Source organism: Amphibalanus amphitrite, unplaced genomic scaffold (genome assembly GCF_019059575.1).
Source record: "Amphibalanus amphitrite isolate SeventyFive unplaced genomic scaffold, NRLGWU_Aamphi_draft 001042F_arrow, whole genome shotgun sequence".
Lineage (NCBI taxonomy): Eukaryota > Metazoa > Arthropoda > Thecostraca > Balanomorpha > Balanidae > Amphibalanus > Amphibalanus amphitrite.
This window is the reverse complement of record NW_024882536.1, coordinates 229,879-257,069: the sequence shown is the minus strand read 5'-3', so window position 1 is coordinate 257,069 and position 27,191 is coordinate 229,879. Positions and strand designations below refer to the sequence as shown.

At 51.6% G+C, this 27,191-nt stretch overlaps 1 protein-coding gene across 1 annotated transcript; it reads left to right on the top strand.

Annotated features, from left to right (window-relative positions):
* LOC122369504 lies at nt 1-26,185 on the top strand. Its single transcript, XM_043344296.1, has 6 exons — nt 1-282; nt 2,506-2,658; nt 8,741-9,126; nt 9,514-10,102; nt 21,490-21,642; nt 23,080-26,185. The coding sequence occupies exons 1-6, from the start codon at nt 134-136 to the stop codon at nt 23,246-23,248; spliced, it is 1,599 nt and encodes a 532-aa protein (XP_043200231.1). The 5' UTR covers nt 1-133; the 3' UTR covers nt 23,249-26,185.
* The last annotated feature ends 1,006 nt before the right edge of the window (nt 26,186-27,191 follow it).

Below are 27,191 nucleotides of genomic sequence, written 5' to 3'. Positions count from 1 at the left end.
CCCGCAGCATGGCCGCGCCCAGGGCCGGCCGTCCTCCGTGGCGCACCGCCCCGTGACCCGGCCGGGCGCCCGCCCCGCCCCCTGCCACCTGGCGGCCGCGCTCGGAAACTGTGTGCTCGTGTGTCTCCGCTAGATGGCGCCGGCGGCGTGCATTGACCCTGCCTGTTCTGTCTCTGCCGCAGTGAAAAACGATGGCAGTTCCACGCTGCATTTGGTGATAATGCTGGTGTCACTGGTAGGCCTGATCTTTCTCTTCTTCACCTTTGTTGCACTGTGCTACAGGTCAGTTGCAGTCGGATTGGGCGGCAGGTTAGTACACGTTCACAACCACAGATGTCACCGCTCTGCATCGGTCGCCTTGCAATAAATTGATGCACTTGACGCCGCGCGCCGGCGGCCGTCCGGACGCCGCCACTCGCTCGTCCTCCCTCGGCTGTCCTTGTGAAACTGAGCGACTCCCGCCAGTATCGCAACGACAGCGCGAGCGATACGACGGGGCCACACTCGATCGGGCTGTGGCGGATAATGAGCTTTGAAATATTGAATTTTGAAGTTGTTTTGACAATGTTGAAGGCTCTTTGTTTGAAGCCCTTTATTTGAGTACTATTTAGTACCTACATTAATTTGTCTAATTGCGGCTGCTTTGGGCCACAGTCAGTTCCTGGACGTGCCACCGGTGCGCTGGCGATTTCAGTTTGCTAGCATCATCTCTTGATCACAAAATTTTCATCATGTCACTGCCGACTGGCCCTCGGAGGCCACATATTTTCACTAGAGGACTTTTCGAGCGGTACTCTGACAGCACCGTCCTGCAAGGAATGCACCACAATGGCTGGGGCAGCCTCTGAATTTTTGGACTCGGAAGGTGATTTTGACCCAGCAGCGAGGACTCTGTGCTTGTGAGTGGCCGACCTTGCCGCGGGCTGTGCGTACTTCGGTGGTGGCCGTCAGCATGAGAAACACTTTTTCCCTAGTGGCTCATTTTCATTTGCTTCACACTCGCATGGTTGCATGGCTGACGCGCATGTTTGCTTGCATTTTTCCTTAATAGTACCCATCTTTCGTTCGGCTAAAATTGTGACGTTATTCTAATGTTTGATGCTGTGTTTGAGATAAAATATTTTGTACTCAGCTTATCGTGACATGATAAAAAGGAGGCTTTTAACACCGTCCAGTTCGGCGTTGCGCCGCCTCTCCTCATTTTCTGACTCCCCTGTCAGCGGCTCAACTCCCGACTCCGCTGTCAGTGGCTCATTTTCCGACTCCGCTGTCAGCGACTCAGTTCCCGACTTCATTGTCACCGGCTCAGCTCCCGACTCTCCTTTTCCGACTCCGCCGTCACCGGCTGATTTCCCGACTCCGCTGTCAGCGGCTCACCTCCCGACTCTCCTTTTCCGACTCCGCTGTCAGCGGCTGATATTTCGACTCCGCTGTCAGCGGCTCAGTTCCCGACTCCGCTGTCAGCGGCTCAGGTCCCGACTTCACTGTCACTAACTGATTGTCCCACTCCGCTGTCACTGTCATTCACTGCCACTGGATATAAGCCATCTGTTACTTTGATGCAAAGCCGTTACAGTTGATTAAAAATGCCCGCATGTTGTTCTTTAAACATTTACGCCTTATTAGTGTCATAGTTTAATCATTAAATTACGTCTGTTTTAGGCAATTACTGATGGATGCTGCACCCGACCTCCAACTTGCTTGTTTCGATATAGGTTAAATGTCCAAAAAGTCGCAGTTTAGTGTCATTTCCTTGTTTATTGCAAAGCGTGTTAGGACCGAAAAAAACTATCCGGGAAAATAAACGACATTCATGACATATGTAAGCCGAATCAGAAATTAGTTATTTCAGGGCATTCCAGCCTTCCGGTGAAGCAAACCTTTTCTTTAAAGTCATTTAGTTTTCTTTCTGTTTGAAGAAAGCGGCCATTGCTCGTCGTTCTCGGAAGTTGCGAGAGGGGCAATTGCCCGAAATGCCACGGAACTGTCGAAACGCCTCTTGCCTTTCCTCCCTTGGCTCGATTTGCTACGATCGGACCAGCACGCTGGCCCGGGTTTGAATCTAGAAATGCGTGTGGCGAATCACACGCAGGGTATGGTCCGCCACGTGCGCATGTTGATATCAGTCATAAGTTTATTATTGAGGGCTGAGGCCGCATTATTTGTGCACCTTTACCACTTTTAAAGAACGAAGAAGGCAGAAACAACTATCTCTTTCTCCAATATTATCTGCATAAATTCATTGAAGTACCTGGGAGACATTGACGCTGACTGTATGACGTATGTTCCGATGTGTCTGTCCCCTGTCCGCTATTTTGTCTGGTGCTATTGTATGTTGTATGTCCCCTGTCCGGTATGTTGTCTGGTGCTGTTTTATATCGAATGTCGTGGGTATGTCCCCTGTCCGGTATGTTGTCTGGTGCTGACGGCGGCCGCGCGGTGACTGGTATGTCCCCTGTCCGGTGTGTTGTCTGGTGCTGACGGCGGCCGCGCGGTGACCCGCAGGCGTCGCAGCACCACGCCCAAATACGGGCAGCACCTGGGCAACAAGCAGGGCTACCCGTCGCTGGCCCTGCCGCTCAACAACCGCAGCTCGAGCAGCGCCGAGGACCTCGAGGCCAGCCGCATGATCACCTTCGGGTCGATGCCCAGCTATAGGTAAGTGTCTCAGCTGCCAAACACAGACCCAACTAGTCCACCACGCTGAGTCATACAGCGGTACACAAGCTGAACGGGCGTCTCAAATGTCTCGTACAATATGTCCGTCCTGTGCGCCTGCCCTACTGTCCTGACCTACTGCCGCCGTTTGGCCTCCCCATCAATAGCTGACGGCCTGTCCTCCGCCGCTCTGGGCCCCTGTCCTCTGCCGGTCTGAGCCGCTGTCCTCCGCCGGTCGGCGCTCCTGTCCTCCGCCGGTCGGCGGCCCTGTCCTCCGCCGGTCTGAGCCCCTGTCCCTGTCCTCCGCTGGTCTGAGCCCCTGTCCTCAGCCGGTCTGAGCCCCTGTCCTCCGCTGGTCGGCGTCCCTGTCTGCAGTGTCCTCCGCCGGTCTGAACTCCTGTCCTCTGTTAGTTAGGGCCCCCGTCCTCCGCCGGCCAGTACCGAGGGCGCGCCTCAGTCCTCCGTTAGTCAGGGCCCCCGTCCTCCGCCGGCCATGCAGTACCGGGGGCGCGCCTCAGTCCTCCGTTAGTCAGGGCCCCCGTCCTCCGCCGGCCAGTACCGTGGGCGCGCCCCTGCGCCGCCGAGCTCCGACACTATCTGCCGGGACCGCTGCCGACCGGACACCATTACACAAAGGAGCGCCGTCCGACACACGGAGGAGGGCTGGGTGGGGGGGGGGGGTATCGAACCAGGCCGGGTCGTGGGAACTGCGCCACGGCCAGATCGCTGTCACTGCCGCACCCACGCGCAGAAAACATATCCGAATACCTGTCTGACCTACCTACCCACCACAGGATGGCCAGACACAGTCACGGCATGACGTGCAATGATCAATACTATAGGGAATTCATGATGTCATATTCTCTCCCGTTAATTAACGGCTTTTGTCAATGTGCTGCTATTAAAAGGTTCATTAAAAATAATGTATTTCAAATGTTACATTCATTTTCTTAATGTTCTAAAAAAAATTACCGTACCCTTATTTTGATTTTGAATATTTGGTGCATTAATTGCTAACTAGGGTGATACGCAGGTCCACATTTCAAACATGTTTAGATGCCTTTGACTGAAGAAAACGATTAGGATTAGGAGTGTTAGGATAGGTAGGGATTTGGGATTAGTTTACCGTATTTGCCCATACACGTTTAAATTTTACGACTTCTAACGTAGCAAGCCAAGTAAGAATCTGAATCAATGCTGGACGGAATCAGCCCATCGGTACCAGTGTCGCAACTCGCAATCCTTTAGACTAGATAACTAGATGCCTAAGTATTACCTACGGAGTGTTTATGTGAAGCTAAGATCGTGTGCTGGGGTTCTTGAGCAGGCATTTAGCTGATGTAGGAAACCATTTGTAACTGAACAAAAAAGCACTCGATAGGAATGTTTAAGGTATCAACTTTATTTTTAGATATTCGCTTTAGGGTAAGGTGCCTAATTAGCGACCCACTTAATTTGAGCCGTCATTGTTAACGCTCTATGGGTGGCACTGTATTACTGGTTTGATTTTGGGAGAGATCGCTCATTTTCTATTAAAATATAGCCATTTTCTGCCCCAATATCCACTAATTTATTTGATAAAGAGCAATTTGGCAAACCATTGCAAAAAAAAACGCTAATAGGGAACTCTTCCCGATTAGCGACGGAGGGTCGCTAATAAGTCTATGGGTTTTCCCACATTAAAAATGGCAAAAAATGCGACGCCTGAAAAGATTAAATATGATCCCAAAAAGGTAACCTATACGCAAAGCACTAAATCATTCTAACAGGAACGCTTATCCAACACGTTTACATAAGTAAAAACTGATCACGTGATGCACCAAAGGCGAAAAGAAGGCGAAAACCCAAATGCTGCGGGCTATCTCGTATGATATTCGATGTCCGCACTGGATTCGGCACCCCTCCAGTCGGTGACGACACTTGGCATCCCCTGCCACACATTGCAAGCTTCAGCAACACCTCATTTTCATTTCTCCCTTTTCCCTTTCTTTCCCTTCTTGAGCTATTTGCGACCATGTCGGGCGCAAATAGGAAATATGAGTTGCAACACATTTTTAACCGCCATGCAGTGCACAGTTAAGCGATACACTATGGGAAAACGGCAATCAATTGAAAAAGGATTGTCGATTCAGAATAAAAAAGGTACATCATCCTAATGTGCATCGCTTTTCATCAGAGAGGGCCCAAATACACACGTTTTGGATAAGAAACTCGTCATTTTAATTCAAGCTCACCTGAAACGTCCCACCAGAAACATCGACGACCGGAAAATAATTCAATATGATAACCAAACTATGGCTGATCTTTTGACAATGTTTTTACCCCGTTTTCTCCTGTCAGTTTTTCTGTAGGGAGGTAGGTCGCAAATCGGAAAGGGTCGCTAATTAGGCACCTTACCCTACTATAAAAGCGAGCGATATTTTGCTCGTGCAGAATGTTTCCTGATTCCATCCTATCCATTTTCCTGCGTCAAATGTCTGAGAAGCGGCGGGGAAGAAGTAAGCGTCTTTTCCAAATCTAACGAAATAACAAATGAAATGATTCAGTCATACTAAACCACCCCTCGTATAACTTGGGCCGCATGATTTCTTTGATGTGGGATTTCATTGCTCCATGAACACGGCAGTAATCTGAAGACAGACGGTAAACGGCAGCGCTGACGAGCGGCCATCATGCTCCTCCTTAGCAGGCAGCCCTTCCCGACTGCTGTTTTTCGGTGACGTATGGTCCTTGTAAACTCTCCGCTGCCTGGCAGAAACGGAACACTTCAGGAAACTATGGGACATAGAGAGCAAAACAGGCCAGCTTACAGACTATTCCTTCGATATCAAAACAACAAACATTGAGACATACTGCCTCCTTATCATGGACGGCTGCAGCGGAGGATGTTGTTTGTTTGTTTGTTTTTATGCATTCTCCGCCTAATTAGGGCATCTCCAAATGTTAGGTACTAGCGGTAGGTTATTGGATACTCAAAGGTATAATTGGTCTTTTCAATCTAAAATGTGCAGCATGTTTAATTCATGGATACGTCATTGCAGTCTTAACCCGCGCGGGGCTGGGGTCTCCAGCCGAACGCGCGGGGCTGGGGGGGGGGGTAAATTTTACCCCCCCTGTTATCTCCCGAACTAATGGTCCGATTTGGAAAATTCAAACGCCAATCGAAAGATCTCATCACGAACAACTAAAAACATGTACTTAATTTTAAGTTTGAGGTCAAGGTCAAGGTCAGGTCAAGGGTACAAATTGCAAGTTCCTACAGTATCGGCCTTGCACCGTAGTTGCCGAAGAATGGAGTCATGGACTGAGACTGATCGCCCAAAACGTGTTCTTAGGCTACCAAGACAATTTTCGTTGCATACAATATCATTCAGAGGTCAAGGTCAAGGTCAGGTCAGGTCAGGTCAGGTCACCAAAAACAAAATATAGAAAAGGGCATGTGCGACACATGTTTTATGGGTCATTTTACTCATAGAATTCAATAGGCACACTCAATAAGTGATATGGACCACCTCTGGATGAATTTCAGGTCGAGGTCAGGTCAAGGTCAGGTCAAGTGAGGTCAAATTTTGAAGTTGGTTGTTAAGGCCTAAAAAGGTGTCTATCTGATGCAGTTTTTCAAGGCGAATCGAATGGTGCTATTTTTGTTTCCGTACGAGGTCTAGAACTTCCAAAAAAGTCATTTTTCAAAAATTTTGTGTGTCGTGACGTCATACAATTTTGAATAACTCCCACATTTTTGAACCGATTCTTCTAAAACTTGGTATGTAGGTGCACATAGACCACTTCTCTGACATATAGGTATTCCGGTTTTTTCGATACACTCAAAATTTTGGATTTTATAGCTATTTTCCCAAAAAAGTCAGTTTTTTGAAAAAAATTGCGCCAAAATCCAAAATTTTCAAAAAACCGAGATAGCCATTTGATAGACAAAGTAAAATTACGTATATCCTTTTTTGTTACGTCTTGATTCCTTTAAAAATGAAGATGTTAGCGGCGTTTGAACTTTTGCCGTTTTTGAGGCGAAAATGCCGAACATGACGTCACTAAAACGTCAATTTCTCAAAAATTTTCCGACGGATTTCGCTTAAATTTTCAGGGAACGTGTCAAATTGATGTAAGAAAAGGTACTGAAAGTTTGGCGGCGCTGCGCGCCGCCGTTTTTGAGATATTGCAAAAATTCGCGAGGGGGGGTAAAATTTACCCCCCCAGCCCCGCGCGGGTTAAGACTGCGAATTCTGCAGTCACCAGGGGTGTACCTAATTTTATATCTCTTTGTGGGGGCAGATGCACCCACAATCGTGAATTATGCCCCCACAATGATGAAAATGCACCCACAAGTTTTACAAGCGTCCTTTCGAGAGCACGGCGCCCTTCGCATGCTCTAACGGCGTCCTCCTGACCGTCTCGCGTTCTCGGATAATATAGCGTTTTTAATCACTCGGCGTCCTTCTGGGAGAATGACGCCCTTTTGAAAGCACTGCGCCATTCTCATGGTCTAACGGCGCCCTCTTGATCGTCTCGCCCCTTTGGTCTCTCTCCACCGTGCATCCCTCGACTGTTCGGCGTCCTTCTGGCCTCTCAGCGCCCCTGGACCACATAGCGTTTTCAATCACTCGGCGCCCTTCAAGGAGAATGGCGCCCTTTTCATGGTCTCACGGCGCCCTCGTAACCGTCTGGCGCCCCTACGTCCCCACCAACTTAGCATTACTGAACGTGCGGCGCCCTTCTGGCGTCTTAGCGTCCCTGAACCACATAGCGTGTTCAATCACTCGGCGCCCTCCTAGGAGAATGGCGCCCTTTTCATGGTCTCACGGCGCCCTCGTAACCGTCTGGCGCCCCTACGTCCCCACCAACTTAGTATTACTGACGGAGCGGCGCCTTTCTGGCCTCTGAGCGCCCCTGGGCCACATGGCGTTTTCAATCACTTGGCGCCATTCTAGGAGAATGGCGCCCTTTCATGGTCTCATGGCTCCCTCGTAACCGTCTGGCGCCCCTACATTTGGCGCCCCTCTACATTTTTTACACCCTATCGGTCTTTTTGTACTTATAACCGTCGTGTATTTGCTTAGTCAGCCATGTCACTTAAGAAGCGCCCTTTGGCTAGCAATGTTATCAAATTCGGTGTTAATTTAGGCTCCCACATAAAGAATATTCATTGCGCCCCAAAGCGGCCTGGCGCCCCTTCAGCTGGGCACCCACAATCATTTTAGGAAAATTTCACCTCTGGCAGTCACGAAATATCAGTAAGTTCATCCTGAAGCAATCCGTAACAACAGACAGTAAAATTCTTAACGGTGTTCCGTAATCGCGAACGTACAACAGTAATCCATGACAACAAATAGTTATTCAACAATAACAGAGCCCTGCGGTGCTATTCGCCACCGCCGCTCCCGATCCCGTCTGTGGCCCGACTGATCCCATCTCCAGTCCCGTCTGGGAGCCGACTGATCCCATCCCCAGTCCTGCCTGTGGCCCGACTGATCCCATCCCCAGTCCTGCCTGTGAGCCGACTGATCCCATCCCCAGTCCTGCCTGTGGCCCGACTGATTATTTCCCCAGTCCTGCCTGTGGTCCGACTGATCCCATCCCCAGCCCTGCCTGTGGCCCGACTGATCCCATCCCCAGTCCTGCCTGTGGCCCGACTGATCCCATCCCCAGTCCTGCCTGTGAGCCGACTGATCCCATCCCCAGTCCTGCCTGTGAGCCGACTGATTCCATCCCCAGTCCTGCCTGTGGCCCGACTGATTATTTCCCCAGTCCTGCCTGTGGTCCGACTGATCCCATCCCCAGCCCTGCCTGTGGCCCGACTGATCCCATCCCCAGTCCTGCCTGTGGCCCGACTGATCCCATCCCCAGTCCTGCCTGTGGCCCGACTGATCCCATCCCCAGTCCTGCCTGGGAGCCGACTGATTCCATCCCCAGTCCTGCCTGTGGCCCGACTGATTATTTCCCCAGTTCTCCCTGTGGCCCGACTGATCCCATCCCCAGTCCTGCCTGTGGCCCGACTGCCTCCTCACTATGTGCGGCTCGTCGCTGTTCCCCGGTTCCGTCTGTGACCCGACTGTTCCACTGTGTGCAGTTCGTCGTTCCCCAGGGAGCACAAGACGCAGCAGCCGCGCCAGAGTCCGAACCCGCGCGGCTTTCCGGCCGGGCACGCTGCCGCCGGCGGCGGGGCGCCCAACCGGCTGCCCGGCCCGTCGGCGCAGCTGGGCGGCGCCCACCCCGGCGCCCACCCCGGCGCCCACGGCGCGCACGTCGGACAGCACGGCGGCTCCCTGCACGGGATGCCGCACGCCGGGCCCCACGCCGGGCCCCACGGCGAGGCCCACGGCGGGCCGCACGGCGGCTCCCACCGTGGCTCGCATGCGGGCCTGCACGCGGGCGCGCACGGCGGCAGCCACGCCAGTCTGCCGGCGCGCGGCGGCCTGCCGCTGACCGGGGCCGGGGCCGCCGCCATGGAGCCAGGTGAGAGTCCGCAGACGGCACCGGCGCGCCCGCCGTGAGTACCCGCTCGGACGTACGGCCACTCTGCTCACTTCAACCAGCCTGGTCACTAGAGTCAATGATTAGCATGACCCTATCATGTCATGTACTTAAATGCCGATGAAAAGTTCGTAGAAGTTTTTTCTGCTTGTCTACCGATATTTTGACGTCAATGTATTTTGCGTAGTTTTCGGTGATACGGCTTTTGTTCAGCTCAGCGATCGCCATTGCATTCGCCCCTGCCCGTACCCCGTCCCCGTCTGGCTCGCGTCTTCCCTAGAAAGACGGCGCTCCCGGTGAGCCACTGAGGCCCCACCCTCCCTCCGCGCCTGTGTGGGAGCGCGCCCCTGAGGCCCCGTTCGGCGGCAGATGACGATGACGGCTTCCTGGACCCGCGCGGCAGCGCCGTCGGCAAGCCGCCCGAGAAGGGCATCCTGAAGAAGGCGGTGGCGGGCAGCGGCAGCCTGTACGGCAGCGTGGCCGGCGACCGGTGGGCCGAGGAGAGCCAGTCGGACACGGCCGAGGCGCTCTCTCAGTCAGACAACAACCACGACTCGGACACCAACGGACAGGTGACCGAGGTCGAGCGCACGCTCAAGTCGCTCAACGGCTACCACGAGGACATTCTGGAGGCGCTGCGCAACGCGGCCAGCACGCGCGGCACCTCGTCCGCCTCGTACTCGGACGAGCTGCGTAAGTCTCTGACCCTCAGCTCCAATCCTGAACTGGCTCGGGCGGGGGCGTCGCTGCTCGGCTCCTCCGAGCCGGACGGATCGGCCGACGCGCTGCCGCGACAGGCCACCATCCGCATCCGCAACCTGGAGGACCTGATCCGCCAGCTGGAGCAGCCGGCGCTGCGGCTGCGCTCGCCGTCCAGCTCGGACGACGTGCGCCTGAGCGAGACCGAGGCCGACCGACAGCTCCGGCTCGAGAGCTCGTCCTGCACTGAGTCGCAGGGGTGCGTGCGCCTTGCGCGCCAAGCTTTAGTTGGCCTGGTTGTCAATAGATGGTGGTAGCTGCGCCCCCGCCCGGTCATCCTTTTCGCATGCTCGCGCCGGTGGCGGACTGACGAGCCCCGGCGGCCAGCCAGCCGGACCGACCGACGGGCCGACGGCTGTGCGCCGGACGGCGGGCTGCTTACTGCCCAGAGCTCACGGGACGGCCGGGTGTGTGCGTCTGCGGCCGGCCGGCCGGCGGCGGGGCCCCGTCTCTCCGCCGCCGACCCGACCTCTCTGCTCGCCTCCAGCCCGGCGGCGGCCGAGCCGCTCTAGTGGCACTGGATGTGATGTGCAATGTACATACTCTGTGTGCGCCGCGTATACGTGAAGTCCGCTGCTGCGCTGCAGCCACGCACAGTCTTTAGTGTCTTGTGTGATTTGTACTTGCGTATGGCTTCATCACCACATTTTCTTGAAATGTTTATTATCGTTTGCACTTCGTAAGGAACACAGGCTTTCTAATGTCAGTAATCATGCTTTTAAGTGACGTTGCATGTGTCTGGTAAATTTGCCGAAGCTAGTCTATGATGCCCTATAATTCATACCAAAATGTTATGATATCTGTATAAACCCGCGTCCTGATGGAGGGGGCATTCTGCCCCCCCTCTTGTTGTTTTTCTTGAATAGCTAAAAACGGCGGCGCTCAGTGCCGCCAAATTTTCCGTACCTTTTGAGACATCAATTTGACACCAGCTCATACAAAATTTCAAGTCATAGGTCATCTTAGGTCAGGAGTTATTGAGGTCAAACTAAGGTCATAATCTAGCAAAAATGAGCAAAAAAAACATGCAATCTTGAAACGCTCACCAAATCTACAGTTACCAAGCAATTTGAAAGTTTTTTATATTGTCATGTAGACAAAAAGCGGCGCAACAAAACAGCAATCTCGGATTTTCAAAATTTTGTTATTTTTACCCTAAAAAAATCAACAATTAGATTTTTTATAAAAAAGCAAAAAAATCCCAAAACTTTTCTTATTTCGAAACAACCGGAATATATATGATAGTCTCTCTCTCTTCTATCTACATACCAAATGTTAGATCGATCCCTTCCTTATTGGCTGGCGAAGTTAAAGCAAAAAAAAAAAATGTTCAAAATTGATGACGTCAAATTTTCGAACTCAATTTTTAGCAATTCACCACATAGCGCAAAACAAAGTCAATCATTAGACTCCCCGTGACGAGCTTCATCGAATCGATGCCCATTTTATGCAAAAATATTAACCCGCGCCCCACTGGGGGGGGGGGCTATTCATAGCCCCCCCCCTCCCGTTTTTCTGCAATAACTTCCAAACCGCTTGACGTATCGACGCCAAACTTTCAGTACCTTCGGCTGCATCAATTTGACACCTTGTGTCAAGATAGGACTTCGTAGCTACCATAGGTCGGCCGGAAATGACGTCAGAGTGACGTCATGTTCGGCCGATTTCGACGCAAAACATTGAACCACGGCAATCGCTCCCAAGAGCTCAGTTTTTAAACTAGATCCAATTTCTTTGCATGATAGGACTCAGAATAGACTGCGCTATCAAACTGCTATCTCGGATTTTCAAATTTTGAAATTTTTGAAAATTATATATAATAAAATTCAAAAATTATAATCTATATTTTTTCAAAAACTTTTTGACTTTTCGAAAAAAAGGAATATATGTGATAGAACACATGCTTATGACCCCGTTTCCATGGGCATCACTGATCCGGATCAGTGCCTCGTAAGGGATTAGGCTGCCCATGGAAACACCCGTAATCCCTTACCGCTGATCCGGATTCTAATCCAGCTTCGAAAGAAGCTGAGCCGTTACGATAGGGATTAATGTTTGACTTTTTAATTTTCTTATTTTCATGTTAATTGTTTTAATGGGCCTGGATGCATATATCACATTAGAAATATTTTATTTAAATTATACTATTACTAAAATGATATGTTTCAAAATTTGGGCTATATTATTATAGATTTAGGTAAACCATTGGAGATATTTGTTTGTGCATTCCTCCTGCACGGTGTCATGCATTCCGTTGCGCAACAGCATCCAACCATCAGTTATCTTGCTAAGATCTATTGTGCCAATATTCTTAATCTATTTGTTGGTGTTAGATGGCAAATCAATTTTGCAAACTTTTCCAGCATTTTTTCATTACCCATGTAATCCCTTACAGCACAAATGTAGACTTTCTCGATGTTGCATCATTTGCCTGTCAACTATTTTGACATATAAGTTTAGGACGACGGTTGCAGAGTGCCGCGGTGGCGCAGCGGTATGATTTTCGCTTTTTGAGCCAAAGGTCTCGGGTTCGAAACTCGGGGTCGCCCGAAACGTTTTCTGAAGTAATGAAAGACGCACAAATTGCTATGTAAATTTATTTGTTTTTATTTTTTAACATGAATCGAACTGAAAAATTAGTTATTGTAGAGAGTTTGGAAAATTTTCCCAATAGCCGAGTTTGCTATCGGTATGATAAAAGAAAGCCAATCTTCAGGACGGAATATCCTAGTCGATTTTTGCACAAGACCAGGCAAAAATGTTAGCTGGAGTTTTTATTAATTGCCAAAGTGCGCCATACTCGTCCCTCCTAAGCCGATCAGTAGCGGCTGAGCTCTTATTTCACTGATCCGGATCAGTACCGGCTTTGCCTTGCTTTGCCCATGGAAACGGCCCCAGTCATCCGGATCAGTAGCGGCTTCACTGATCCGGATACGAATCCCCTTGCCCATGGAAACGTAGTCTATGACTTACTCTAGCAAGTTTTAGCTAAATATCTTCAAAAATGGCCAAGTTATACGCATTATTGCAAAAAATTCACAATTATTAATTTTTCAAATCAATTTTTCAGTACGTTTTTGACATCGTACACCAATAAAAATAGCACCATCGTGTTTCTAAGCTCAAACTGCATCCGATAGACACCTTTTTTGTGAAAATTTTCAACTTCAAAATTTGTCCTTTTTTGACCTGAAAGTGACCTGATTTAAGCTAAATTCAGCTCAAAATGACCTCGAATGACACAAACGACATCAAATTCGAAATCTATGGCCTAAATGGACCATAAAACATGTGTCACGTGACTGACGCATGATATAATATTTCCGTGACCTAGGATGACCTGACCCTGACCTGAAAATCAAAATACAAGTTTGGTACCCTCAGGGCATCTAACCCTCGCATGTGTAGGGGGGGTCGGATGGACCCCCCCCCCTATGGTTTTTCGCGAATAACTCGCGTAAATAGCGGCCGATCGCGACGAAACTTTCAGTACCCTCACATTGATCAATTTTACACCTACCCTGAAAATTTCATGACCCTGACCCAAATGACCTTTGACCTGTGACCGCTTCTCCGAGACCATGTTTGGCCGGAATCGCGATTCTGCGTATGTCGGCTCGCATTAGCCGCGCGTTTGCAAGCTTTTCGTGGTTTCAAACGTTCAAACATGTGATTTGATGTTGCTTCCATGCATTAGGGTGGGTGTCAAGGTCACCTGAAGGTCAGGTCAGGTCATTGACCTTTGGTGACCTCGGGTGACCTCGGCTCACTTTTTCGAGCTGTACATGTTTCTAGGCTAGTTTTTGGAGCTGAATTCGAATTTAGCAACCATTTGAACATTTACGAAGCAGTTTTGGTGCCTTCGTAACATGTTACGAAGCTGTCCGAGGCGGTTGACACGTACTACGAATACCCGTCACGATGCCTACTGGTTGACCTGACCTGTCCTGACCCCGACCTGGTCTAAATGCTTAAAGACATCATCTGTGATCAAAACTAACACGATATTCGTGATCAGCACCCCGAAAAACCCCTTAGCAGCCACACTTTACGACTTTCTAACAGGTCCCGACTTTCCCGACTTTGGGTCATTGACCTGACCTGGAAGGTCACCCAATGACCTAGGACCTTAAAATTGGGTATCATCGGCTTCCTCTCGTCACGGGCAACACGCTCGTTTTTTTCCGCGAAGCTCTAGCTCGATCAGGGGCCAAACGGCAAGGGGGGGGGGGTCCAACCGACCCCCCCCCCCCCCTACACAATAGAAGCTGGCAAACGCCGCACACATGCGAGGGTAAAGCATCTGTTCACGAGTGTGTAAACAAAAGAGCCTGATTTGACTTGTAAGACGGCGGCCAGAGCCCAAAATGTGAACAAGCCAAAATGCCAATAATTTTTACTTTGACCTGACCTGTGACTTCATCAAATGAAATTAGGTTTCGCTCGACAGTTTTTCCGGGGCTATCAGACGCCGTTTGAATTTTGACGATCGGCCCAGTAGTTTCCGAGTTAGGAGGGGGGCTATGAAGAGCCCCCCCCCCGTAGGGCGTGTTATACGCAGACCCCAGTGGGGCGCGTGTTAAAATCGAAAATTGGCCTTATTTGACCTGACTTTGACCTGACCTTCACCAGAACATATCCTTACTGTCCCCAAAGGTTGCCGGACCCACATAATTGCATTTGTCCTGTAAAATGGACCATAAAACATGCACTGGCGGATCCAGGCTTGCGTTTTGGGGGGGGCCAACTCATGCTGGAGCCAAACCTAGGGTACCCCCAAATCCTGTTTTCTCATCGGATTTAGGCCATTTATTTTTCGTCACAGCCCCGACACTATGATTTTTTTTTTTTAACTAGAAAGAAAAATATATAAATGGTAGCCCACCCGACCCATGCCTTTCTCCAACGCAACTCGTTGTCCAGACGTAAATATGCTGCCTTTATATTACTTTGTAAGCACTTACCATTGCTTTTGTCGACCAGTTAACCCGCTTCGAGTCAGTGCTTGGGTCCCTTTGCGGGCCGGGAGGTGGTAAAACACCTCCTGTCTAACTCGGCTCCTAGGCCACGCACTGATTGAACTATGTTTCATTATCGTTTGGGGGAGGGCACCTATCCGTGCTTCTATCCTCAGGATACTGAAAACCATCTCCTCCAAGCCGCAACCCCCCTCCGGGCTGGACAGGCAACTTTATCTCATGCGGGCTGCTCCCTTGGAGCGGCACCGCTGCTCCTGAGGGAGCGCACCCCGTAGCCGGGTGCAGTGAGTGCCTTGGGGCTGGGTGGCCTGTCCTCTGGACGGGCTCAGCCCCGGCGACTCACTAGGGTGCCTGCCCAGACCAATGTCTCCCCCTAATTCCTATCATCCTTCCGGCTCTGCAATGGTCTTGTCGACCGAAAGGGCCTAACCCAACAAAACAAACAAACAAACAAAAATTGGGGGAGGGGGCAAACGGGCCACTTTAGACCTCTGGGAAGGTGGCATGGCCCTAAATGCCCCCTCCCTGGATCTGCCAGTGTAAGAGACCATTGGAGCTGCAGTTGGGTACCTCAGACGTCAGGGTACGCCCTCAGATGTATAGGACTCGCATGGAGACCTCTTATGCTATAGTGGACTGAAAGGACCCAAAGGAGCCTGTCAAGGGCTCCCGGAGATAGACGTGGGCCCTCAGGAGCCCGCCAGAGCCCCCAATAAGGGATAAGTGAGGCATACCAAGTGCCTGCAATTGCATATTGCATAAGCCATAACGCCTTTACAAATCAATATATTATGTATCAGTGGCAGATCCAAGGGGGGCCACATGGGTCATGACCCCCCTTGGTGCCCGGGGGCACCACAGGCGTGTCAGGGGCACCACCGGCCTAGCAGGGGCACCACCAGCCCGCCAGGGGCACCACAGGCCTAGCAAGTAGCAAGGGCACCACGGGCCTGTGAGGGGCCCCACAGGCTTGTCAGGGGCACCCCAGGTCTGTCAGGGACACCAGAGACCTGCCAGTGGCGCCGCCGGCCTCGCAGGGGCACCATGGGCCTGTCAAAGGGGCACCAGAGACCTAGTAGGGATACCACAGGCCTTACAGGGGCACCACCGGCCTTACAGAGGCACCTTGGGCCTGTCAGGGGCATCACAGTCCTGTCAGGGCCCAGGGGCACCAGCGGCCTAGCAGGGGCACCACAGGCCTGCCAGGGGCACCACCGGCCTCGCAGGGGCACCATGGGCTTGTCAGGGGCCCCACCGGCCTCGCAGTGGCACCACCGGCCTCGCAGGGGCACCACCGGCCTCGCAGGCATCACGGCATCACGCAGGTCGCAGGGGCACCTTGGGCCTGTCGGGGGCATCGCGGGCCTGTTGGGGGCACTTAAGGCTTGTCAGGGGCACCACAGTCCTGTCAGGTCCCAGGGGCATCAGCAGCCTAGCAGGGGCACCCTAGGCCCGCCAGAGGCACCACAGGCCTGCCAGGGTCCAGGGGCACCACAGGCCTAGCAAGGGCACCACGGGCCTGTCAGGGGCACCTCAGGCTCCCGTGCTACCCCCCCCCCCCCCCCCCGGATCCGCCAGTGATGCCACACCACGCGAAACACCGCCAACTACCAGCTGCCGCGCCATAAACACGTGCCAACAACAGTCTTTTTTTGAAGGTCGACTCCGCTCGCGCAACTTTTGACTGACCCTCACTGCTACCATATTGCTTCCATATTATGCTGTGGAAACTTTACTTCACCAAGTGGCTAAAAACCTCCATCAAGGTATATTTTCTTAGAAATTTTTCTGACGTTTTGGGGGGGGGGCCAAACAGGCCACTTTAGGCCTTTGGGGGGGGCCATGGCCCCCGTGGCCCCCCCCTGGATCCGCCAGTGAAAACATGCATCACATGATATTTTCATATTCTGACCCTCAGTGTCCTGACCTCTGTTACCTGACCTGGTATCAGTGACCTCAAATAGCAAAATATGTGTTTTATGGACAATTCTGCATCGATGATTTTCAATGACACGCGTTTTATTCGTTTTTACATTCCTTGAAAACCCTGTAAACGGTGAAAATTCGACATTTGACCTGACTTGTGACGTCATCGGCTAGGCCGAGGTCAATAAAGTTGGGTCACTAGGTAGTTCCCCGTTGGGGCTATCCAACGCCGTTTGCTTTTTGTCGCTATGTTGTGTGGTTCTTGAGATCTTAGGGGGGCCAAAATTTCCCTACCTTGGCCACACCTGCTTATCTCGAAAATTAACAAAATCTGAAAACGCGAAAGACAATCGGTAGGTAGATAGCTCGCTACATGAACCTTGAGAATCACACGGTCATTTTTCGACCACACCATTGCTGAGGTCATTGGAGGACACCAAATGTAAAATTATCACGAGAAATATTCCCGACTTGAACAATTTTTGCAAATCGGTGCATACCTCGTGAAGAAGATTAAGAGCTACAGTCGCCGAAAAGCGAATTCGATAGCCCTTTCGAAGCTATTTCGCTACCATGTCCTCAGATTCGACCTCAGATCAACGGTCTGTCGACTGACCCAAAGAGGGCAAAACCGCCAAAATAGATGGATTTTGCTGAAGCAATTTTACCAACAATTTTTGCTGTTACTTTCGCGTCAATAATTGCATCATATTTTAGCACCATTGTGTTTCTCTCTTTGATACGCATCAAATGAACTATGTAGAAGTTGAACTTTAAATGTCAATTTCAAAAGTGATCTCAGATCAAGCTTATGACCCGATCGGAAAAGGACGTTTTGCATATTTACCGATTCGTAGGTATTGATGAGCTGAACACATTCCACGTGATTTCACCGCCATACCATCACAATGTTTCCATTATTAAAGCTATTCGCGAAAAACTGTTGGTGACCTTTTATTACGTAACATAACCCTCTGAGCGACCACCGCCCATTAGTTGAATGCTGTCCATTGCATATGGGTGGAATGGTCATGTTTCTGAAAATAGCTTGTGGTTTGATGTGTTTGTTCAAAGCAGAACACATTTGTACGCGTCCTTCATTCCCTTATAATGGTGAGGTGTCACAAAGCTAACCAGATTTCAGGCCCATACATAACAACTCGAGGTGTACACGTTGGCATTGATATTTGATACTCTCATACAATTTAAGGAATTTCGAAGGTTTAAAAGGCAAGCCATTGAAATTCGAAATGACAGGGTCGCAAAGTTTTTTTTTACAGGCATGGTTACTTAACCCGCGCGGGGCCGGGGGGTAAATTTTACCCCCTCACGAATTTTTGCAATATCTCGAAAACGGCGGCGCGCAGCGCCGCCAAACTTTCAGTACCTTTTCTTACATCTATTTGACACGTTCCCTGAAATTTTAAGTGAAATCCCTCGGAATTTTTTTTAGAAAATGACGTTTTAGTGACGTCATGTTCGCCATTTTCGCCTCAAAAACGGCAAAATTTCAAACGCCGCTAACATCTTCATTTTTAAGGGAATCAAGACGTAACAAAAAAGGTTACCTATACGTGATTCTACTTTGTCTATTAAATGGCTATCTCGGTTTGTTGAAAAATTTTGATTTTGGCCCAATTTTTTCTCTAAAAAAACTGACTTTTTTGGGAAAATAATTATAAAATCTAAAATATTGCATGTATCGAAAAAACCGGAATATATGTCAGAGAAGTGGTATATGTGCACCTACATACCAATTTTTAGAAGAATCGGTTCAAAAATGTGGAAGTTATTCAAAGTTTATGACGTCACGACAAACAATTTTTTTTGAAAAAAAAATGATTTTTTTGAAGTTCTAGACCTCGTACGGAAACAAAAATAGCACTATTCGATTCGCCGTGAAAAACTGCATCAGATAGACACCTTTTTAGGCCTTAACAACCAACTTAAAAATTTGACCTCACTTGACCTGACCTTGACCTGACCTGAAATTCATCCAGATGTGGTCCATATCACCTATTGAGTGTGCCTTTTGAATTCTATTAATAAAATGACCCATAGAACATGTGTCGCACATGCCCTTTTCTACATTTTGTTTTTGGTGACCTGACCTGACCTGACCTGACCTTGACCTTGACCTCTGAATGATATTGTATGCAAGGAATATTGTTTTGGTAGCCTAAGAACACGTTTTGGGCAATCAGTCTCAGTCCATGACTCCATTCTTCGGCAACTACGGTGCAAGGCCGATACTGTAGAAACTTTCAAGTTGTACCCTTGACCTGACCTTGACCTTGACCTCAAACTTTAAATTAAGTACATGTTTTTAGTTTTTCGTGATGAGATCTTTTGATTGGTGTTTGAATTTTCCAAATCGGACCATTAGTTCGGGAGATAACAGGGGGGGTAAAATTTACCCCCCCCCCCAGCCCCTCTCGTTCGGCTGGTCGCTGGAGACCCCAGCCCCGCGCGGGCTAACCTGACCTGACTTTAGATGACCTCAGATAAAAAAAAATTGCGCACGATGCGAAATTGATGTTTGATAAGATACAATGAGTTTCACGGCACTGCTCGCCGCGATCTTTTTCGAATAAGCAACAAAAAAAACTGAATAGTGTGGTCAAAAGCGCCCCACAAGCAGTTGAAGGTAAATCTGTGCCTGAAAACGGCTCAAATCATAGTTATTTCTTACTGCTTCATGATTACCTTGCTGACGTCCACGTCACCATAAAACACCGGATAAAATCCGCTAATCGAGACTCATAACAGCTCCCGATTTCGCCACTTTAATCACAATATGCATTGAATAATTATCGTCAGTCAGCAGTTGAGCAGGTACCTGGTACCCTAGCGGTCAAACGCCTCGCTGCATTAACACTGCCCTGCACGTCGCTCGCTTTCCACATAGAGTAGAGACCAATTGCTGAAGCTGCGGTGTAGCTATGGATGCGCATTAGCTTGTAGGCATTACTTTTGCTTAAGTTTTCCGCAGTAATACAGAGAGCATATTGCAGGCCGTTGGGGAAACATGTAGGTATTTTTATGCCCCGAAAATATATCAGACTATTTAAAACTAGTCTCTAGTAATATAGAACATGCTCTCCGTATTACTGGAGAGCATGTAAGCTAAATTTTGCAGTCCTCTGCCGAATATCAAAATTGGAAAATGCAATTAAGTCAAATTCGACAGGATATCAGATCAGTTAGGTATTGTTTGCTGTGAGCAGTCAAAATAAGTTTCTTATTCACCTAAATCATTCAGACTGATCAATACAAGATACTACACTAGATGCTATGTAGACCTAGATGCAGGCGCGGATACAAGGGGGGGGGGCCATGGGGGCCATGGCCCCCCCCCCTTGGCCGATTTTTTTTTCAAAAATAAAATAAAAAGTTAAAAAGTTAAAAAGCTGAAAAGGGGGCCTCCTGAAAATAAAGTGGCCGAAATCCGATGAGTTTTTTTTTTTTAACCTACCCACTTAGTTATTTCTTAGAAGACTAGCTGAGAAGACTTCTTTGTTAGAAGATTGGTAAAGCTTTTCATAACTTGGAGGTCTCTTATACTCACAGAGATGACCACTTTTACAGGGCCTCCTAACCTGCACAGAGGGCCTCCAAGCCTGCACAGATGTTGAGATGTTGCCTGAACAGCTAGATAAGCTCAATAGACGCAGTTTTTTTTTGGGGGGGGGGGCAACAAGTGGGAAGATGGGGCCTCCAACAGGTGGGATTATGGGGGGGGCCTCCTGGTTTCTAATGGCCCCTCCCTTGGAGATTTTCTGGATCCGCCCCTGCCTAGATGCTGTATATTAGATGGTATATACGGCGGAATTGTATGCTACAATTAAAAATCTGAATACTGCCATACGTCCATATATATTATCTACCTATGGTATCGCGAAAATATGTCGCAAAGGTTTACCTTTACCTTTATGCGTACAGTTTGTGAAAGATAAGTGGCAACATATTTATTGTGAACAGTTTGATGCATGCATGATAACCGTATAGAACCTACCCATTACAACTGGTCACAATGTAGGCCTACGGAGCATGTGAGGAGCAGCGTTTGACTGAACTCGGACAGTCGAATGAGTTTAAATGATGGAAAAAAATTGTCAAAAATGTTATGCTTGTATGTTTTTATGTTGCACCGTTTTAACCATTCTTTTGGGCTTCAATTCATCCGAACATTCAAAAAACCATAAGTAAAACTAATTCTTAAAATAGTTGATCTTAAGCAAAAGAGATGTAACCCGGCCGTATTACGTATTAGAGAGAGACGTATTACTCGGACAGCTGATAGTTCGGCTTTTTTCGTCTTCCTCCGGGTCAGTCGGACACTCCTGTGTCACGCTGGTCCCATGTCATTGCTGTTCTGTTGACCTTTGACCTATCCGTCCTGTTCCTGCGGTCCTCTGACAGCCACCCCTGTCCTGTTCCTGCGGTCCTCTGACAGCCACCCCTGTCCTGACGGCCGGTTCCTGCTCCCGCGGCCTCTGACAGCCGGTTCCTGCTCCCGCGGCCTCTGACGCCCCCCCCCCCCCCCGTCCACCCCACGTTCCCCCGCTCCGGGGCCCTCTGTCGGTGCTGATAGGCCCCCTGCTGCAGTCCTCTGACGGCCGCGCTGCAGGCCTCTGACGGCCGCGCTGCAGTCCTCTGACGGCCGCGCTGCGCTCGGCAGGCGAAGGAGCGAGTTCAGCGCTGCAGGGTTCGTACTGGGGCGCTACCGAGAGCCAGCCAGCGGCTCCCCATCGGACAAGCTGAGCGGCACCTCGGAGGGCACCAGTCAGCCGTACACCGACGACGGCACGGCCGTCACCGGCGAGACAGAGAGGTGAGGACACCAGTCACCGGCGAGACAGAGAGGTGAGGACACCAGTCACCGGCGAGACAGAGAGGTGAGGACACCAGTCACCGGCGAGACAGAGAGGTGAGGACGGACACCAGTCACCGGCGAGACAGAGAGGTGAGGACACCAGTCACCGGCGAGACAGAGAGGTGAGGACACCAGTCACCGGCGGGACAGAGAGGTGAGGACGGACACCAGTCACCGGCGAGACAGAGAGGTGAGGACGGACACCAGTCACCGGCGAGACAGAGAGGTGAGGACACCAGTCACCGGCGAGACAGAGAGGTGAGGACGGACACCAGTCACCGGCGAGACAGAGAGGTGAGGACGGACACCAGTCACCGGCGAGACAGAGAGGTGAGGACACCAGTCACCGGCGAGACAGAGAGGTGAGGACACCAGTCACCGGCGAGACAGAGAGGTGAGGACACCAGTCACCGGCGAGACAGAGAGGTGAGGACACCAGTCACCGGCCGAGACAGAGAGGTGAGGACACCAGTCACCATCGAGACAGAGAGGTGAGGACACCAGTCACCGGCGAGACAGAGAGGTGAGGACACCAGTCACCGGCGGGACAGAGAGGTGAGGACGGACACCAGTCACCGGCGAGACAGAGAGGTGAGGACGGTCACCAGTCACCGGCGAGACAGAGAGGTGAGGACACCAGTCACCGGCGAGACAGAGAGGTGAGGACACCAGTCACCGGCGAGACAGAGAGGTGAGGACGGACACCAGTCACCGGCGAGACAGAGAGGTGAGGACGGTCACCAGTCACCGGCGAGACAGAGAGGTGAGGACACCAGTCACCGGCGAGACAGAGAGGTGAGGACACCAGTCACCGGCGAGACAGAGAGGTGAGGACACCAGTCACCGGCGAGACAGAGAGGTGAGGACACCAGTCACCGGCGAGACAGAGAGGTGAGGACGGACACCAGTCATAGGCGAGACAGAGAGGTGAGGACACCAGTCACCGGCGAGACAGAGAGGTGAGGACACCAGTCACCGGCGAGACAGAGAGGTGAGGACGGACACCAGTCACCGGCGAGACAGAGAGGTGAGGACGGTCACCAGTCACCGGCGAGACAGAGAGGTGAGGACACCAGTCACCGGCGAGACAGAGAGGTGAGGACACCAGTCACCGGCGAGACAGAGAGGTGAGGACACCAGTCACCGGCGAGACAGAGAGGTGAGGACGGTCACCAGTCACCGGCGAGACAGAGAGGTGAGGACATCAGGCACCGGCGAATCAGAGAGGTGAGGACACCAGTCACCGGCGAGACAGAGAGGTGAGGTCACCAGTCACCGGCGAGACAGAGAGGTTGTTTGTTAACCCAGCATTTTAGTATAATGAATGCTTGAAAGTTGTCCATTGTCCATTATCCATCACACAAACATATGACATTTGGATTCTGTTATTCGCAGCGATGACTTCCTGGACCGGGCGCTGGCGCGGGCGAGCCGGGCGGCGGCGGCGGCGGCGGCGGCGGGAGCGGCGGCCGCCGCGGCCGCCCAGATCCAGTCCTACACGCTCGAGTCGCCGCAGTCGGACGACTCGGAGCTGGCGCAGAGTTTCCGCGAGTACTCGCACTGACACGCGCCGCGGCGGTAGGCGGCGCCGGCCGGCCTGCCGCCGTCAGCGCGGTGCTGGCTGCCCTCTCCAGTACGGGTTACGGGCCGCGGTCCTCGGACTCAGACCGCCGGCCCGCCTCCGACGCCGGCGACTCAGGACTGGCCACCAGGAACTCCGGACTGGGGGTTCGACAATCGAGGTCCAAGACCTGTTATTTTCAGTCGCAGGCGTGTCATGTGATCTCTCGCCCAGTGGGCTGGAGCCCCTGGGTCCAAGTTCGATCTCCAAGAGCCGACCTCTCGGCTACCAGGTGTTTGAGTGTGCAGTGGTGCGGTCCGGGGCGTGGGTTCGCCTCGGCCTGGAGCTCTCTCTCTGCCTGTCTCGCCGGTGATACCGCTCGCTGGCGGTGCGAATGACGAGCTAGAGACTCGTGGACTCGGCCAGTGGGCCCCTGCTCAGAGACATGCCCGCGACCGGGCTGGACGCGACCGTACGCCGTTGTCCGCCGCACCGGCACGGCGCCTTTTTATTACCAGGTTTGTAGGCGAGTGATAGGTGGGCGCCGACTGTGGGGGCGCTGGGGCCGCCGTCCGGCCCGTCGCGGTTGCTGTCTGTATGTTGCGTGTCGCTTGGAACGGGGTGGCGGCTGGCTCACGGCAGTGTACCGATGTGTCCCGGTGGAGCGGCACAGCCGACCCGGGGCCGGCGTCTCAGATGTGTTGGGCGTGTCAGGGTCCGGGGGCTGGTGTCGCTAGCTGTGCTCGGGGCGCGGCCTGGCGTCAGATGTGCTAGGGGCGTAGATGGAGGCTGGTGCCGAGCTGGGGGTGCCCGAGCTCTCCCAATTCCACGCCGGCTTGGCTTTGGAGCCGCAGCAGACGGTGGAGTTCAAGGTCACCGCTAGGGCGGCGGCGGATTTGTTGCGCCCGGGCACCCCCAGCTCGGCACAAAGTTCCACCTATGGCTGGGGGTAGGGTGCCAGGACCCGGGGCCGGTGTCAGGTGCTGGGGTGCCAGGACCCGGGGCCGGTGTCAGGTGCTGGGGTGCCAGGACCCGGGGCCGGTGTCAGGTGCTGGGGTGCCGGGACACAGGGCCGGTGCCAGGTGCTGGGGTGCCGGGACCCGGGGCCGGTGTCAGGTGCTGGGGTGCCAGGACCCGGGGCCGGTGTCAGGTGCTGGGGTGCCAGGTTGCAGCGCGCACAATCTCCGCACAGCTCTAGAAATTCGCACAGCGTGTGCCACCTTTGAGGCACATCCGCGCGGCTGTTTGATACCACGCCCTTCGTCGCAGTGCCGCCTGATCGTGGCAGTGTGAGATGCGGCGCGATAGGACGGTGTCCGGAACCGGACGTCAGTCAGGTCGGTGCGGCGCGCTCCCTCGGCTGGCTGCCGTAGTAGCCGGGCGGGCCGGCGTCGCTCGGCGCCGGTCAGCAGCGGCTCGGCGCCGGTCAGCAGCGGCGGCCTCGCCACCGTCCGCCGTCCGGACCGGCGGCACGGCACCGGCCGTAGGTAGCGCGCGCCGCGCACCGGTCCGTGTACAACAGAGGGCGGACAACGCCCGTGCGGCCGGCGCGCCTCCTGTGATACACCGGCGACGTTTTCAATGGACACTCGCTCAAACCGTCTGCGCCGGTGCGCGTCCGTCTGGTGCGGCACCCTGTGTGCGGTGTGCAGTGGAACGGGGGCGATTCGGGCCTCTGCTGACCTCCAGCCGGCCCCGGCTCACGACTGGCTCGGCCGGACAATCACTCTCAGCAGCGCAGAACCGTTCACTTTCAGCAATATGTAACTAAGGTGTAGGTCATCCGCACTGCCAGATAGTATTCTATCTCTGTCCCTCGGCCGGCCAGCCCGATTCTCTGCTCTGTACGTCCGCGAGTAGCGTCTTCCTTCGTACTCTTTGTGCCGACTCAGTGTAGGTACCGTTATGTTGTCTTCTTCCCAACTTACTCTGTTTGATTTTACCGGTGATCCTGATCCGAAGGAGAAGGAGTCATATTTCAGATTTCTGTATAGGTTATAGTTATGTGTACCTACCTAAAAAATACCAGAAACTGGCTTTAGATTGTTATGCGTTTTGTATTCTCGGGGGTGAAAAACGCGACCCCTTTGTAGTGACATGTCTGCATCGCGACTTTTGTCTATTCTGAGTTAGCTTGCTGTTCAAAAACATCATTTACGAATATGTATTATCAACTGTGAGCGATGATTGCCCAGACTGAGCACAAGTGAGAATGAAGTGAACCGGTAAATATAGGAGAGATTGGTAAACTTTGAGAGAAAAACGCGAGTCAGTGAGTACCTATGCTTCTGAGTGATCGGAGGAGTAGTTAGTTAGTGAGCGTGTGATTGGCAATTGAGTCAATCAGTGAGTGAGTGAACCAGTGAGTGAGTGAGTCAGAGAAGTCGGGGATTGAGTGAGTGTGTGAGTGATTGAGTTATGGAGTGAGTGAGTCAGTAAGTAAGCGTGTTTGTCAGTGAGTGCGTGAGGTCAGGGACTTAGTAAGTCAATGAGTAGGTGAGTGAGTGAGTGAGTGAATGAGTGAATGAGTGAATGAGTGAATGAGTGAATGAGTGAATGAGTGAGTGAGTGAGTGAGTGAGTGAGTGAGTGAGTGAGTGAGTGAGTGAGTGGGTGAGTGAGTGGGTGAGTGGGTGAGTGAGTGATCGGCGCGGCCTGTGCAGTGCGGTCGGGGTCTCATTCTTACCACCTCCGCCGCCATTGGGCTTCACTTCACAGGTAGTAGCCGTGACCGCGCCGCTGTTCCGACGTATCTGCGGTGTGTCGGACGTGTTCCGACGTGTCTGCGGTGTGTCGGACGTGGGCTGACGTGTCTCCAATGTGTCGGACGTGGACTGACGTGTCTGCGGTGTGTCGGACGTGGGCAGGCCGAGGCAGGCCCCGCGGCCAGGCCGAGTCGTCCTGTCCCCAATCTACAGTGCCAAATACACATAAAAATGCATCGCGTCGTTTGTGCGCTGTTTGAATCACCTCGTGGTACAGCCCTCTGCAAACTGCGTGGTAGGTATTCTTTTTTCGACAAAACCGAGCATAGCGCGAATTCTATGCTATCGGTCACTCGGAAATCGTAACAGCAAGACGCGCGAGACTCCGCACCTTAGACTGGCATTATCATAGTATTCATTTTCCATCCAGTTGGGCAACAAAACCCAAAAGTTTATATTTGCCCCCAAAACAAACTTTTGCAATGTGTTGCCACACAGGGCTTATAATTTGTTTAATGATAGACCCAGTCGAAGGAGTGGAGCAAGGCGCATCTATTTGTAGTGAGTTCCGACCGACTGATATCATAGCCTTTGAGTTAGGTATTATCGGCATGTTGCATATCAGTCGATCCGTATCGTCGAGTTGAACACATCCAAGGCGTTTTCATCGCTCTAGCACGCCTCTATCAAAAGTTATTCGCAAAAACTGATAGATACCATCCGTGACCTGAGATGAACTCAGAGGCATAAACAGGGGTCACAGATATCATTTTCATGTTCAGTATGTCTTAGTTAGGTACTTGTTATTCAGTTTTATAATGGCTTTCGTGCAAAAAAACGCCTTTCAATTTTCTCCCATTGACTTTTAATGGGCAGGTCGCAAAATTGACCTGACCTTAGGTTATCGATATCAAAATTCTGAGATACCTAAACATTTTGTACCTATTGCTCTTAGCAATCGCTGAAAGTTTCAAAGCGATCTGTCACTCGGTGTAGCTATGGCAGACATTGAAACTTTTTATGAGGTGGGGTCACTTCAAGTGATCTGGTGACCTGACCTTGAATGACCTTGGTCTTAAATTTTTACAACATGTGTAGATTGATGCATGATAAGGTGTGCCAAAAACGCGCCGCCGTTTTTTTGAGATATTTACGAAAACCACAGGGTTCAAAAACCCCTCTAGCAGGGCACGGGTTAAATAATGTTGAGTGCAGAGCAAAAAACTACCTGGGGGTGGCAAC